Raw genomic sequence first — 17,414 nt, forward strand, 5'->3', positions numbered from 1 at the left:
AGGTGGAGGAGGAGACTATAATTATCCTCCACGTCTCGGGCAGGCCCTCGGATGACATCTCCTCGGTTACTCTGTGCTCTAATAGCGCAGCTCTGGTTCCTGGTCCCAGACGCGCTTCAGCCAGCTCGAGGGGCAGACAGGAGGCGAGCGCAGCCGATGCGCCTGGCGCCTCGCGGGCCTTCGGGGCTCCGCCAGCCCCTCGCAACCCGCCGCACCTGCAAGGAAACCCAGGCCCCCAGGCTAGCGCCCCTGGGCGCGCCGGGCGTTGTCATAACAACCGGGAGCCAGCTGCTGAGGCCGCCGGGGAGGAAGTGACGAGCGGTGGGTTGGCTGTTGTTGGGACACGTGACCCGGGCAGTGTTTTGACAGGGCAAACAGCAGAGAAAGAACTGGGCGAGCGAGGGGGCCGGGGAGCTGGGGCGCCAGAGCTAGAGACAGCGGGCGGGCGAGGAGCTGGCAGAGGCGCGGGGCGAGCGGGCTGGCCAGGTCGACAGGCGGCCAAAGCCCGAGGGCCGCGGGGCTCGGGTGCGAGTCAGGCAGAACGAGGGGCTGAGCGTCGGGAGCGGAGCGAGGCGGCGGCCAAGGCGGGGGTGGATGGCCACAGGGGCGCCGGGGAGCCGCGTCGGGCTTGTCGTCTCGGGCCCCCATGGTCCTCTAGCGCAGCCTCGGGGGCCGCTGCGCGCCACACTCCGCTTTTGCCGGCCCTGCGCCTCTCGGAGCCTCACGTCTGAGGTGGGAGTGTGATGTGAGCCGCTGGGCGAACGGCGGAGAGAGAAGTGCCAGGAGGAGGAGGTATTGGGACGGGAGGCGAGAGAGAGAGTTAGTCAGCAGAGGTCGGCCGAGGGAGCCATGAAAACAACTCTCCGGCTGAGAGAGGGGCCGGCGCGGCGCTGCGGACGGCGGGACTGAAGGAAATCCGGGGCCGCGGCGGGACGGAAGGGGCCCTCACCGGCAGGCTGCACCGAGCAGGGGCGATCGCCCGGCTGTAAACACCTTCCCGGGACGACCCTCAGGCCCGGCCTCTCAGGGCCAGGGGTGTTGCAGGGGCGACCCGGGGCAGCACAGTACAGTTCTTTTGGGACTGGGGGCTGGGCGCGAGGAGATGTCTCGCGTTTCTTTCTGACCCTCTCATTGTGTAAACTTGGCCGCGGTTGAGGCAGGAAGACTAGCCAGAGGGTAATTACACAGGTGAGGCCTTGCGGGGCGGGCAGAGCGTCGGCGAGGCGTTTGGGGTCTTGAAGAGTTTCCTGCGCCCAAGTCATCAGGTCCGAGCATATCTATACCAGTCACTGCGGAGGTGCCACTATTCCCAGAGGCGTTTTTTACAAAGGGGTTAGTTAGCTTGAGTTGCTTGATTTCCCCCCCTCCCCTCCCCCGCCTGTACATTCAAGTTATAAATAGATCTTCCTTTTGGTTTGGAGACGTGTCAAAGAAGGACACTTTGGCCTGGAGAGCACAGGGGCGGGGAAGAAGGGTGCTTGGTCCGGAGTCGATGGGGGAGGCGGTGTAGAGTTTTGCTTTTTTCAGACCTGCGGATGGTGCTGTCACCGCTCTTAGTGCCAGAAGAGGCCTGTTAGCAGTAGTTTTCTTGCAAGATCGAGTGTTAGGGCAGGACCAGATTAATTTTATTTTGACCTCTTTTAGCCTTTTGAAAACGAAACAGTAGCTGCAAAATCAGCGGCGAGCCTGTTGAAGAGAACCCACACGTGTATTTCACAGCACCTTGGGTGGATATCGACGTGAAAATGAAGCCAGACCGAGGTACATAATTTAAGTAGGATTTCTTTTTTCTTGTGCCCCATTTTAGAAAGGTTAACCTAATTCTGCGGCAGGATCAACTGAATTACATATGATTATTTCTGTTACAGATTTCCAGCTGGTAAGGTAGAGAAGGGCACGGGGAAGAGTTCGGAACTAGATGGGAGAAGACATTCTTCAAAAGTGTCTTCAGAATGTTAGTTTCAAGAGATACTAAAAGTGAAATTTTCAATAATAGCATTTTTATCTGGAGTCACAAAATTTGATACCATTTGAGAGTTACACATTTTTAGGTAAAGTCAGTCTAACTTCAGTTTTAAAAAAGTTTACAAGTTTCCTCAGTTTGAGAATTTGAACTTGATAAACAGAAAATTTAAGATTGTTTGAGTTAACAGATATTATTTGTCATTGCTGATTTTTATGCTTTAAGCAAACTCTCAAAGTTTGAACAAATCCCTGGAGTACTTTGCAGTATATCAGTATATGGACAGGGCTACTGAAATCCCTATAATAAGTACTGTAAATGTGCCATTTTCTTTCTAAACCTGTATTTTCAGGACTTCTGGGAATAATGTATACACTGTGTTTTTCAAGCACTTCAAAGGAATTGAAAAACCCATTTATCAGTCTGCTTTAGATTCATAGCAAGGACCAACTTTAGAAGACTTTAATACAGTGGTAGTTAGGAGTTTCAGTAATATGGGAATTTGGTTCTAAGGAATATTATAAGAAGAGGATTAATGTAATTGGTAAGGAGTTGGACTAGATGACAGAGTCCCTTCCAAATGTGAGACTTTTGGATTGGAAATGTTAATTTATCCTTATGAATTAGATGCTCATTTAAAAAAAAAGATATAGGAAATTCCCTGGTGATCCAGTGGGTCGGATTATGTGCTTGCACTGTAGGAGGCACAGGTTTGATCCTTAATAGGGAACTAAGATCCCACAGGCAGCACAGTGTGGCAGTAAATAAGTAAATAAATAAGACAGGAAAAAAAAAAACACATAATAATTTTTAAAAATAAAATTATTTGAAAAGATACGTGTTAAACTGGTTATTTTTTCCACATATTATTTTCAAAGTGGATTAGAAAGTCAAATTCTCTTTTCTACGCAAATATGTCTTTGGTGATATTTTCTTAAAATGCACTAGAAAGAAGTGGAGAAAGCCATACTTAATTTAGAGGTTTAAATTAGTTTTTAAGTGTTTCAGTGTTTGGTTGATTCTTAAAATCAGCTTTGTATGTTTTAAGTATTAGCAACTATATTGCTACTAATCAGGTTGCTTATGTAGATTGCCAAGTTTAGACTTTTAGATTACATTAGTGACTTTGGAAAGCTGGCACCAAGGTCAGTAATTGCATCTCAGAATAAACAAATAAAATCAAAGTCATTGTTTCAAAGTTACTTTAAATACGTACACAAAATCTCTATTTTAGCCAAAACTAGTACTAAGCATGATAAAATGTTATCTATTAATGTAGATTACTAGAAAAAGTAAATACATTTATGCATCAAGATTCCTAAAGAAGTGACTTTTTTTCTCATTAAAATTGTGTCTTTCTTTAACATTATGATGCAAAAATGAGGGAATCGAAAGTTTGGTACTGAGACTATATTTTATGAGTCTTTAGGCCCATGGCTTTCTTTTGACCATGATCTAGAGTAAGTAATATCTTTGACTTTGCAAATAGTACAGAAATACTGAAATAAACTTTTCAGAAAACATACTTACTACGTGCATTGTGGTTTTGTATTTTTCTCTTCTATTTCAGTTTTTAAAAATTGCTTGCATAACCCATTGAATTGATTTCTTGATCTGTAGTTGGCAAGGGACAGTTATGGGAGAGCTAGACAACAGTAATACTTCACTTTTTCTACATTGGTGTCTAAGAAACTAGTCTGTATGAGTTTGTTTTCTGGATGACTGAAACTTCACTCTTTAAATGCCAAAATATTTTCTGTTGTACTCATAATATGTGGACAAAGATTTTTTTTTTTTGCCTCTAATTTAAACCCCTTCAGCCTGTTTACTTTAATATCTGATTTTTGAATTCCCATGCTGTCAATTGTCTTTGTTGTCAATATGCTTATTCTTGCATTTAATATCTGTGGTTAAAAAACTAGATAACCATACTTAGCACTGAGTTCTCTAAAAAATGAGAGTAAATAGGGGAATCTTCAGATATTCATTCAGAAACTGAGAATGTATATGAATTCTAGTGTCGAAAGTCTGAGATATTTGCTGAGTGGGATACAAATGTGCGTCGGTTTCTAAATAAGTACAAAAAGAGTCTCTTATCCTACACAGTTGCATGTGGTAGTCGGTTGGATAATCTAAAAAGTTAAAGTGAGGAATCAGAAAAAAATAATGCCTTAATTATTTTGCCTGTCTTTTGATGTAGGCTAGAAGGCCCTTCTTTAGAAATGGGAGTGGCAGAGAATGGAGCCTGTTTAATCAGTTAGATGTGATCTTTCTTATGTAAACCACACCAAAAATGTAAACCTAAAGATTTCTACTTTTGATTTCTTTAAAGTGGAATAAGACTTTGTAAACAAATCAAAGGGTGGAATATTTTACATTTAAAAAATGTAAAATTCTTTTTTAATGTTTAGTACAATTTTATAGATATCTATGTATACCAAGAATTATAAAGATATTTGTGTAGTCAACAGGAGTGTGCTTTGGGGGAAGAAGGAATATATATTCATCAAAATTATGTTCATCAAAATATTCTATTTCCAAAGCAGTCAACACGGTTTTCACAGAAATAACCTTTTGTTTGCACTCAAATAAGTTCATTACTATTGAGTGGCATAAGCAAGTTTGGGACTAAACTCCAAATATTAGCCATTAGTTAAGCACACAACTCAACTAGCAGAAGTAGAAGTGCACAGGAAACTGGAAGTACTTTACTAGCTGCTAGTATCTGTCAGTTTACTTTATGGAGGAAATGGAAAGCACTGGACAATATGGCTAGTTGATTAAGTGAAAATAAGAGAATTTCTACTGTACTTTCAGATAACTAAGATGTTACTGTACAATGGCAATGTTTTACAGTAGTCAATAGAATTTTATTACAGTCTGAGGTAAATCTTTTTTTCTCTTTTTTCTTTTTTTAAGATTTTTAAGCAGTTATATAACATTACTTGCACAATGCTGCCAGAGATGAGTCTTTGATGTTATCATTGGCACAGGTTTTGGAATCAGACTTTTTCTATTTGTATCCTTGTTCCATTACTTCCTAGCTCTGTAATCTTCATTTAATTACTTAATTTCTGAGAGTTCAGGTTCCTTTTGCTAGAAAGAAATATGACACTGGTTGGCACATAGTAGTTTTTAAATACATGATAATTATGTTAAGATATTACAGATGCTTATATGTTCAGTTATAAAATATGTTCAAAAAAGGTAAAGAACTAGTCAAATGTGCAATAGCCTAGTAGTACCTTGTTTTGTTTCACATTCATAGCCTGAAACCTGCTAAGGCTCTAGCAGATTTAATAGGCTTTTAATGTATAGGTATCTGAGAATATATAAAAGCTACAAAAGAATGCTTGATATATGTGGAATTTATTTCTCTGTCTTTTGTTACTACAAGTATAAATATGTTAATTTCTATGTGTAGAGGGTGGCATGGGCGGACCAAGCTTCCTAGGAATACCTGTTTAAATGGTGTTAAATTCTGACTAGAGCTGGGCAGTTGGAGAGGTTAAATGATGTTATTTCACCTTGTACTCAAGGATGTTAAGTTTGGATCCGATCCTAGTTAGATATTGAATGTTCAGTGTTTCAAGAGATGTCTAAAGTATGGTTTTTGCACAGATGTAATTAAAGCACTTTACATTTTTAACATTTAATATTTATGTTATAAATATGTGGTATTTATAATTTTGTATATTTTGAATGCATGGTATGTTTTTTCCTATAAAAATGTATTTCAAAATAATATAAGCTTATGTTTTGATTTCAAAGCCCCAAAGGTTTCAGAATTCCTAAATTCATGGTATTGTATAACAGTTTAAGTAGAATCAAAATCTTTTTAATTTAAAAGATAAATGTCAATTTTGCTGTGCTTTATGCTTTGTTGGTCTTTTCTGGTGGCTCAGTGATAAACAATCCATTTGCAAGGCAGGAGCTACCAGAGATGCGGGTTTGATCCCTGGGTGGGGAAGATCCCCTGGAGGAGGGAATGGCAACCCACTCCAGTATTCTTGCCTGGAGAATCCCCCTGGACAGGGGGAGCCTGGCAGGCTACAGTCCATAGGGTCACAAAGAGTTGGACATGACTGAAGCGACTTAGTATGCATGCACACTTGCTTTGGTTAGAGTTTCTTCATCAGATATTTCCAAGAAAGTTGTCTGAACTTATCAACTGTTATGAAAGGTTAAGGCCTATAATATCTAGGTAATCATTAAAACTTTAATAATTTAAACATACTGTGTTTCAATTCATGAGTCATTCATTTATGAGTATTAAGTGAAAACTATTAATGCAAAACCTGTTGCACAAATAAAATACCAAGCAATTGATTTTTTTTTTTTGAGGTTTAAACTGAGAGGAAAGCTTAATTTTTTTCCCCCTCTGCTGTAAATTGAATATTTGTGTGCCCATAAAATCCACAGATTGAAATCCTTAGCTCCAGGATGATGGTACTAAGAGGTAGGGGCCTTTGGTAGATGATTAGGTCATGAGGGTGAAGACTTCTTGAATGGTGTTAGTGCCCTCATAAAAGAGACCCAGGAAAGTACCCTCACCACTTCCACCATTTTAGGTTATAATGAAAAGACAAATACCTAGTGAGAAAGCTGATCCTCACCAGGTACCCATATCTGCTAGTGCCTTGATCTTGGATGTTCCAGCCTCCATAACTGTGAGAAATAAATTTCTGCTGTTTATAAGTTACCTAGTTATGGTATTTTGTTATTGCAGACTAAATGGACTGAGACACCCCCTTTTTGATTATATTACAAATTTAGGGTTTAGCGTTAGTATTGCAGTGGCTTATGAACTTACCTAGAGTATATGCAAATCATTTTAATCTCAAACATTTCTTCCTGGGCAACTGAAATGGGGAAAGAAATGGTAAGGACTAGAAAAAAATAGCATGGGAGGTAGATGAGTTTCTAACTTGCTAATAGTTCATTGTTAGCCAATGTAAATCAAGTAACAGAAATGACAGAGGATAAGAAGTGTTGACTACATTAAATAGAACAGCCTTTTGCTAAATTCCCTCAGTGGAGGTAGTGGTGGTACTATTACTAGTAACAGCTAACTCTTCTACATACTGTGTGCCAGGCACTGATCCAAGTAGTTTATATAACTCATTTAAACATCACAGTTGTTCAAGAAACTAGGTGCTGTTGTTCATCTTTATTTCATAAATGAAATAGTCACAGTAACTTATCCAAGGTTACACAGCTAAGAAGAGAACTAGCCCAGATTCAAAGTAAGCTTGGGTTGTTGTTCAGTCATTCAGTTGTGTCCGACTCTCCGACCCCATAAACAGCAGCATGCCAGGCTTCCCTGTCCTTCACTATATCCCTGAGTTTGCTCAAACTCAGGTCCATTGAATCTGTGATACCATCCAACATCTTATCCTCTGTCATCCTCTTTTCCTGCCTTCAATCTTTTCAAGCATCAGGGTCTTTTCCAGAGACAGCTCTTCGCATCAAGTCGCCAAAGTATTGGAGCTTCAGCTTCAGCATCAGTCCTTACAATGAATATTCAGGGTTGATTTCCTTTAGGATTGATTGGTTTGATCTCCTTGCAGTCCAGGGGACTCTCAAGAGTCTTCTCCAAGCACCACAGTCGAAAACATCAATTCTTCAGCACTCAGCCTCCTTTATGGTCCAACTCTCACATCTATACATGACTACCAGGAAAACCATAGCTTTGACTAGATGGACCTTTGTTGGCAAAGTCATGTCTCTGCTTTTTAATATGCTGTCTAGATTGGTCATAACTTTTCTTCCAAGGAGCAAGCATCTTTTAATTTCATGGCTGCAGTCACTGTCTCCAGTGATTTTGGAGCCCAAGAAAATAAAGTCTGTCTCTGTTTCCATCTTCTTCCCCATCTATTTGCCATGAAGTGATGGGAACAGATGCCATGATCTTCATTTTTTGAATGTTGAGTTTTAAACCAGCTTTTTCACTCTCCTCTTTCACCTTCATCAAGAGGCTCTTTAGTTCCTCTTTGGTTTCTGCCATTAGAGTACTGTCATCTGCCTATCTGAGGTTATTGGTATTGACAAAACATGGTCCACTGGAGAAGGAAATGGCAAACCACTTCAGCATTCTTGCCTTCAGAACCCCATGAACAGTATGAAAAGGCAGGCTTGGGTACATGCTGTAAACCCTCTGGTAGGAATATGTTGTATTAAAATGTTATAAGATATGGGGGCCAAATTTGTTTAAAAACAGGCCCAAGGGAAATAAAAAAGAGATTTGCTAATTATTACGATCTTAGAAAACTATATATCTTATTTGTGCCTTACCTTTTTCATCTTTGCAATGGAAGAAGTAATAGTACCTTGCCTTTAGAGTTATTTGAGTAAATAAGTTAGTGTATATAATGTGCTTAGAACTATGGCTGGGACATAGTAAATATTCATGTGTGAACTGCTTTTCCTATAATTGGACATATTCTAATTAAGTCAGTTATTTAGGGAAGGCTGGGGAGGACAAAAGAAAGGGGCTAATTCAGCTGTATGTGTTTTATATACTCACTGTGATCTCAAGTCCGAAAATGACTACTGTTGGCCTTTCATCCACTGATGGGTCTTGACACATCAGTATCTGTCAGATAAGTGCTGGATTGATACAACTTCTGAGACTCAATTCTAAAGGGATTAACATAGAGGTTCCTTATGTTTTTGCCTGTCATCCTGTAAGAAAGATATGATTCAGTGGATAGAACACTGTCATTTCTTTGAAGGATGAGAAGAAAAGATAATTGGAAGCAGAATTGAGAAGCTAATGTGTACACAGGGAGAGTAACTCAAAAGCTGATTTCCTTTTCAAAAAGTGAAGAAACCTGTGGGGCCTGAACTTTCTGCACTGTGAACAAGTATAGGAAAAAAATTAGTTGTTAAATAAGGAATACTTACATTCATTTATTCTTTTGTCCTTCTCAACTTTGCATCTAATTACAGTAGTATTTTCCACTCAATTAAGGCTGAGGGTTTTAAAAATGGAGGGAATGTTTAACTTAGAAATTCCAACTGAATACTGACTTTTTTTAAATGAGAAAGCACAATCGCAGTACCAGGAAACAGTATTTCTTTCTCAGTAGGTAAACCAAAGTCAATTTGTCAATAGTTAATTCTGTCTTTCCTCAAATGGTTGAAAAAATCTGACGTTGATTATGTTAGACTTCCTTATTAAATCGAAACAGAATCAACTGGCTAAAAATTGCCAGTAGCTACTCAAAATATTAGCCATTAATCCATGTGTAATGCCAAAAACAGACCCAGCAATAACCTGAATTGAGATTTCACATATATTCCTTTTCATATAAAAGAAACTCATTCAGTAAAATTATAATAAGGCTTTTTGAATGTCTTATGTTTGTTCAACTTGCCCAGCCCCACTGGCCACCTTTTAGGTGTTCAGTGACCATTCACAGCCTTGTGTCCATTATTTCTTCTGCCTGAAAAACCTCCCCAGTCATCACGTGGGGAGCTCCTTGTCATTCTTTTGATCTTGGTTTAAATATCATTTTTCAGAGAGATATTCTCTGACTACACTATCTAAAGTGCTCAATTAAAGTTAGCAGCTATTATTATTTATTAAATTAGGGTCCTTGTTCTGTGTCTCCACAGTCTCTTTCGTAGCATTTACCATATTATGTGATTTTTTTTCTTTGTTTATTGTCTGTCTCCACGACTAGATTTTAAGTTCCATGAGGACAGGAACCTTGTCTCTTGTTCACAACTGGATTTCCATCACCTAGCTGATGGACTTATACATGGTGGGTGTGTAGGAGGTGCTTAAAAAAAATGAATCACTAGTTTATCTCAATATTTGTGAAGCAAATAGGAGTAGAAGCAGATGACTAGAAATCATTGATTGTTTTACTGACACCAACTGAAATTCTCTCATTTTAGGGATTTTCTTACATTATTGACAGGCTATTATCACAACATTGTACCTAATTTTAAAAAATAGATTTAAAATATATTTGCAAATAACTTAAAAGAAGATGATATTTTAAAATTGATTAAATCTCACTAAGTTGAAATAAAATTCTGTAAAATAACTAAGGTGTAGGCAAAAGCTGTTTGGTATAGGTAGTTCTAAGTTTATATAAATGTATATATGTATATACATTTACTTAACAAATAATCCACACAGAAGCATTTGTTGGTAGCTCTCCGCTCTCCAACCACCATACTGAATTTGTTCCTGTTGCTATTTCTTTGAAAGAGAGAGAGATTAAATTGATTGGATAACTTCAGATTTATGAGTACAAGTAGGATAAAGACTTAGGATTTAGAGTGTAGATTTGGGGCCTGTTCTCTCATTTACAGGTTCTGTGACTTGGGATCAATTTCCAAACCTGTTTTCCCATATGTAAAATGTACTAGGCTCCAAGTGTTGCTTCTGAGCTTCAGGTAAGATAATAACGTGTCAAAGAACTTTATAAGGTGTGAAATGCTATATATATTGACTGGTTTGCTGTATAGACAGGATGATCTGTACTCATGAGCAAAGAGCTAGGTGCTCTCAGGTGTATCTTAGGGGAGGTCATTCTGTCTAAAAATACCCATTTATGCAGTACCTGGTTTTTTACAGTTTTTAAAGTTTCCCCTTGTTATCCTGACTGAAATTAAACCAACAGGAGAACCACTTAGATTAATAAGTGTATATTTAATTATATATTTTTGAAGAATATTGAAATGATGGCTATCTTTTGTTATAAAATTGGCTCAAATGTGTCCTTTTTAGCAGCATAGAGTTAAGACCCTAAGGCTTTAGGATCAAACTTAGATAGAAATTCTAAATCTAGCACTTCAGCCAAATGACCTTGAGCAAATTACATAACCTGTCAGAACTTCAGTTCTTTTTGTTCAAATACCATTAGCTTTAACGGTTGTGGGAAAGGTGAACTGAGAACCCAAGGTTCAGCAACTAGCATGTGCCTGACATGGGACAGGGATTGATTAGTGTTTCATTTCCAAGGATAAGCAACTTGAATCAGCTGCACTGAGGAAATGAATGTTTCAGGGCTTTGTTGTGAAAGCTAATCATAAAAGGCATAAGAGACCAACAGATCTTTATTGTTTGTCACTCTGAACCTTGCATTCTGGAATATACAACTAGAGGAAATCCAAACCAGTATGGAACTACACATCTGTAATGTGCATGCAAGGGGAGAGGGAAAGTAGGTAAGTGGAGCACACCAACTATTTCTGGGTGATCATACACCATTGTGAGCATTTAGAGCAGCATTAAGGCAGAGAGATTGGGGTGGGGGTGGACACTAGAAGGAGGTTGATGAAAGTTATTAGAATGGCCAGATGGTGCCCCAAATTGCTTTTTTCTTTATTTTAGAACATTAGCTAGGATTGATTCAGTGTTTGGAGCATGGCCCTTTTGTTTCTGTGAGTCAGAATCTAGACTTGTTCCTGATGCTGCAAGAAATGGCCTAATATTATAGGTTAAGAAGCTTTTGGTAGGCTAGCCTGGGAATCTAGTCATAACTTATTATTTGTAATTATTTATTATGTACTATTACTTGTAAATAATATTTATTCAAAGTATGACCATTATTTGGACTTTAAAACTTATTCTCTTTGAGAGTACAACTCGTTTATAATTAGGAATTGACATTTTAAATTAATATGAAGTTTCCATTTTTTGTTTTCCTACTTATTAAGCTTATATATTCTGAATAGAATTAAAATTTTATAATAATAGCTGAAATCAGGCTATTTATAAAACTTTATCCTGACATTAGAGAATTCTTGTACATTTTAAAAACCAAATTAGCCATTTTCTTTTGTGAAGAAATATCATGGTTTTGTGAAAGGAAGTGATCCAGTGGGTCACTTCTACTTAAATTCATAATATTAAGAGAATGTGTAACTTCAGCACTCAATATTGGCAATTTTGATCTGTTTTTTTGAGGGGCTGCGCTAGCTTCTGGAATCTTATCTCTGGACCAAGGATCAAACCTTGGCCCTTGGCAGTGAAAATGTAAAGTTCTAACCACTAGACTGTCAAGAATTGCCAAGATTTTGACCTTAAACATAGCTTGAGGTTAAAGCTCTATATCATATTTGGTATATGTCACAAAATTTTGACATGCAAAAATTTTTTTGATGTACAGATTTTTTGATATATGAAAGAATTAGCCATAGGATTTCTTTGAACTTCCATACATTGCATGCTGTATTCACACCCACAAAAAAAGTTAGAATCCTAATTTTCATAGGTTATGAACATCTTAGCACTTTTGTTTTACCTCTCTTGACTGCTAGGTCAGTAGATAGGTAGGTAGACAGACAGACATAGGGCTTTTTTATTTTTTTGTTTTTATAAATTCAGAGTAAGTGGTGGACATCATGACACTTCAACCCTGTGTACTTCAGTATGAAACTGGCTAGTAGCAGCATGTGACAGCTGATTGTATACATTTCTTCTCTACTCAGTCGAGTTGGTTGCTTGCTATCAGCAAAGGTACCAGTATTTACACCATGGAAATTGGCACTGCTACAGACCAGGACTTTTTTTTTCCCTTTGCAGAACCAGTTGTTAAACATTTATCATCATACTACTGTGTGTATCTCCTAAAAATAAGCATTCTTGGGAGGGGATAATTATGTATATATATATAATGTATAATTATGGCTGATTCCAGTTGTATGTCAGAAACCAACACAACATTGTAAAGCAGTTTTCCTCCAATTAAAACATAAAAAAAAAATTCTCCTATGTACCTGTAATACAGTTACCATATCCAGGAAATCTATTAGCACAATGCTAATATCTAATTTACTGTTTATGTTCATATTTCTCTAGTAGTCCCAGTATTGTCTATAGTAATACTGCCTTTTAAGGAAGGAAGTTGCTTTCTGTTACAAAAAAGGAGTTAGACCCTGGTGTTGGACATTTAGAAAGCTTTTGGAGAATACCATAAGAATATATAAATGTACAAGTAAGTAAAAGTACTGGCTTTTGGGGAAAAAAAATAGGTCATGTAAATAGGACAGTTAATTAGGATTTTAGGGTATTTCCTTATTTTGTTTAACTTTTTTGGAAAAAAAATTACTTGGACTAAGTGGATTTAAGAGGAAAATGAGTATTGGTAAAATTCCAGGACTTCCCAGTTGAAAAAGAATTATATTTTAAATTATTTTTGCATTGGAAAGAATTCCACTTTTAATCCTGAAGCCTCATGCTACCTCTCTGACTTCATTTCTTGGTACTCTAAGGTTCCCTGTACCCTAGGCACATCGATTTTACTGTTATTCAGTCACTACAAACACATTGACATCATGGGGACTTGGCATTTGCTGTTTCCTTTTGGACTGTAAGTCTCAAGATTGTCTTTTACATCATTTGACTTTCTACGCAGTTGTCACTTCTTCAAAGTGAGGAAGTTGTCACTTCCTAGACCATCTTATCAAAAGAGTACAGGTCTTTTCTTGTCTCTTGACTCTGAATTACTCTTCATTGTACTTGTCACTACTTGACTTGATGTTTTATGTTTGTTTATTTGCTTTTTTTGTTTTTCTCTCAATAGGAATATAAACTTCACGAAGGCAGGGACTTAGTGGTGTTTAACCACTGCTGTGTTTGTCAGTGCATGGATTGATGTCTGGCATTTTGTAGCTAGTCAGTAAATATTTATCACTGAATGAATATCTGCATGCATTTTAATATGTTTGTGGTGTAGCATAAAACTTATTACTGGAAAAATTTTTGTATTATTTTTCTATGATTTGTTTGTTTCATAACTGTAAGAATTAATTCTACAGTGTCCAATTTTGTTTCTAAATTTATTCCCACTTCTCAAAGTTATTGGGTGGATCAAATGAGATAACTATAAACAAGCATAGTATAAGATGCTTGTATACAGTAAATAGTTAAAGTAATGTCTACTATCAGAGTTCATAGAGGGTGATTAATTTCGGGGCAAAGCCTGTCTTTTGGAAGAGATAGCAGCTGTATTGAGCCTTAAAACACAGTATGATTTGGATAGATGGAAATTTACAGAGACTAAAAAGGGGAAGACTGAAAGACACAAGGAGCAATAAAAATGATCCAGGGATAGCAGGTCGACTGATGTGAATTGGAGGGGTTACTTAGGAATGGGTGAGATTAGGGTTTTGAATGTCAAGGACTTTCAGCTTCATTCATTTGATAGCAGGGCACCATTTATTAGCTTTCTATGATTAAAAAGAACTTCTTGGGAGAATAATTTCAGTACATTTCTATTATTTCATTGTAAACCAGTACAGATACTGAATATCTGACAGTCTTAAAAAATCAGTTTTTTAGCTCTCAAAATTATATTATAACCTGGTATGATAAAAATTACCTAACACTCATCTCAACTGTTGACTGATTGTTTTCTCCTTTGTATGTTTTCCCTTCACCACCATTCTTTGTAATATATGAGGGATTAATAATTACTGCCTTTTATGAAAATTCTTGGGAATATTAATATGGTATACAATACTGGTTGTACCATGGCTCTTGTTTTATGATACACTTTGTTCAGAGTAGTAAACTGCATGGTTCATTTTAAAATAGCTGTGTGTTAGAACAAATAAGCGGAGAAAGCAATGGCACCCCACTCCAGTACTCTTGTCTGGAAAATCCCATGGACGGAGGAGCCTGGTGGGCTGCAGTCCATGAGGTTACTAAGAGTCGGACACGACTGAGTGACTTCAATTTCACTTTTCACTTTCACGCATTGGAGAAGGAAATGGCAACCCACTCCAGTGTTCTTGCCTGGAGAATCCCAGGGATGGGGGAGCCTGGTGGGCTGCCATCAATGGGGTCACACAGAGTCGGACACGACTGAAGTGACTTAGCAGCAGCAGAACAAATAAGAGGAAACAAGATGAAGTTTGAGATTACTTCTCTCATGGTAGAAGCTTAATGAATTCTGGAGGATTAGAAGCCCTTATACTTTCCAACCTCATGTGAGCTATAAGAGTGAGGAGGTCCCCTCAATACTGATAAGCTTTTCTATCTTTGTTAAGGAGAGAATGAACATATATCTTCTCCCCTATCCAACCCAATAAACATTTCACACCAAAGCTTTAAGAAAAAAATTTTGGCCATACAAGGGGTTTGTTCAACGGTGTATTGTGGCAGAAAGAACACAGCAGGAAATCTTAGATTCTGTCATTCATAACTCCTTTCTTAAAAATTGTTTCTCTGGGCATGTGTGTTCTTAAGTTAGTATACTCACTCTTTAGAAGTTGGAATAAGGAACATATCTATGCCTTTGAGGAATCTGCACTCAAATCTTGGTAATTATTTTGTTGATTGACTGCTGGTCCTGGAGACATATTTCTGTAGTCCAGCATATAACAACCCTCCTGTGCTTTTTCTTGTAGTTTATGTTGCAGAGTTCAGGTATCTGCTAGGGGACTCTGAATGACTAACAATGGAGGGAAAAAAAGTCATCAGGTTACATCATGGTGCAAATTAAATTCCATTCTAAAGAGCTCAGGACATGAAAATGGTTTTATGATTCTGAGATTACTCTCAAAGTTAAGCTGTTGCCAGAAATCAGAATTGAAAAGGTCCTTAGTGTGAGTCTCTTTCATTTTTTTTACAGCTGATAAAGCATAAGGCCCAAAGGAAAAAAAGTAACCTATCTAACTATAAAAGTAAAACAAATTACCTACTAACCAGTTGAGAATTTTTCTATACTATATTATTACCTCTGACAAGAGCACAATTGCCCCTAGATTCTGGCCCCATGATCATGATCATCATGATCATTCAGCCTTCCTCAAGGAACGTGGAAGAAACAAAGGCTAGGTGATTATATTTTAACATTCTTCTCCAAGTAGTGTGTACATACTTTTAAAAGAAAGTCAAATGGTAATAAATAGACTCAATGTGAAATAAATATTTAATCCTTGAAACTGGGATGCTAAAAAGAGAAAGGAATATAAAGAAATTAGAGATAATGTCTAAATTTTAAAAGTTAAGAAATAATGTGAAGCTTATTACTAAGAATTATAGAGGAAGAAGTCCATTTTTAGTTTTGTCATGTGAAAAATAAGGCTAGTAATAGTACCTAAATAAAGGACTGGCATAGTGGTTAAATGAGGTAATACATGTAAAGTGCTTGGAATAGTGTTTGACTCTGAAGAAATATTCAATAAATGTGATGTATTATTGTTAGTATATTAACATTTCTTGAACAAGTAAGAAAAGTACATGTTGTAAGTGCTCTGAAGGAAATACACAAAGGTTAAGAAGGTGACAACTTAGGGCAGGGAGAAGACCCCCTTGCTTGGGATGATTAGCTAAGGCCTCTCTGAGAAAGTGAGGCGAAGATAAGAAGGAGCCTGCTGTGTAATGAGTGAGGAGAACATTGCAGGCCAAAGAAGTGGTATGTTCAAAGGTCCTGAATTTAGAAAGAGCCTGGCATGCGCTAAGAAACAAAAGAAGACCAGGGCATGTACCACTGTTTGGGCATCCTTTACTTGCTCATTTTAGACTGTCTCCTTCACTAGAGTACTTATTCTCCAAGGGCAGGACAGCATCTGACTTCTTCCCTCACGCCTGTTATGGTCCTTGGCACAGGGCTGGCATTTGTTAGATAGTTGAGAAAACATTTCATCACTGTCAGTGCTTTGTGGGTGAAGACTTGATCTTTCCTTCAAACAAGATAGCTAGGATGTAGTGAGTTGCTTATGGTTACTTTTTTAAAGGATATTTGGAAAACCTGATGCACAGCTGTAAAGTATTCACATACCATAAAATATCGTAAATTTTATATTTTGACTCAGTGAGTTTCATGGAATAAAAAAATTACATTAAAAATTTAATTTGAATTAACTGTTTTATATATCTATTTTAACCATGAAGTTCACATTTTCTTGGGGGATGGGATGGGTTAAATGCTACCTGGGATGGTCCTGGTTTACGCCTGATGTCCCTGTGTTCAATCCTATTTCACAGTTTGTCTCTCCTTTTTTTATTGTTTTGTACAAAGAATTTTATGTTCACACTAGTGTTGTGCTGTCCTGCTGGTGCACTTAAATCTTGTTTTCTGTTAACTTCTGTTTTATTCTGTATTTAGCTAGCTTGCTGTGTTATGTAGGGTATTGTATTTAATATTTTATAATTTATGTGGACTCTTGTACTAAATCAAGGTATTGACTGGAATGCTTGCTTTGACTTAGTCAAAACACCTGGACTTTGTTTCAGAAAGTCTTGATTTCTAAAATGTTTCTACCAAACTGCACATGTTTTAGCAAAAAAAATTTTAGTCAAAGTCATCAGAATTCTTATGAACAGTGTCTTCTGTGGTAAATGTTAAATTAGTGATTGTACAGTGTATAGGTAAAATGACTTATTTTTAGAATTTACTGTTAAATATGGTAAAACTCTGGACAATTGGATTCCTTTCCCTCTCTTCTCCTGAATCATGTTCATTGGGCACCTGATACATGC

General features: G+C 37.7%; 1 protein-coding gene across 13 annotated transcripts in view; it reads left to right on the forward strand.

Annotated features, from left to right (window-relative positions):
* Positions 1 to 214: 214 nt before the first annotated feature.
* FAM214A (family with sequence similarity 214 member A) overlaps positions 215 to 17,414 on the forward strand; it is an 85,431-nt gene continuing 68,231 nt past the window's right edge. For 2 of the 13 annotated variants that reach the window (XM_027553975.1, XM_027553968.1), the window contains exons 1-2: positions 617 to 1,265; positions 1,645 to 1,761. Coding sequence is in view for 10 of the 13 variants with exons in the window: in XM_027553968.1 (XP_027409769.1) it covers positions 1,746 to 1,761 (16 nt within the window). In the remaining 3 variants the exon portion in view is untranslated. The other 11 variants (XM_027553971.1, XM_027553976.1, XR_003513120.1 and 8 more) reach the window with 11 other exon arrangements.

This window comes from Bos indicus x Bos taurus, chromosome 10 (genome assembly GCF_003369695.1).
Source record: "Bos indicus x Bos taurus breed Angus x Brahman F1 hybrid chromosome 10, Bos_hybrid_MaternalHap_v2.0, whole genome shotgun sequence".
Classification (NCBI taxonomy): Eukaryota; Metazoa; Chordata; class Mammalia; order Artiodactyla; family Bovidae; genus Bos; species Bos indicus x Bos taurus.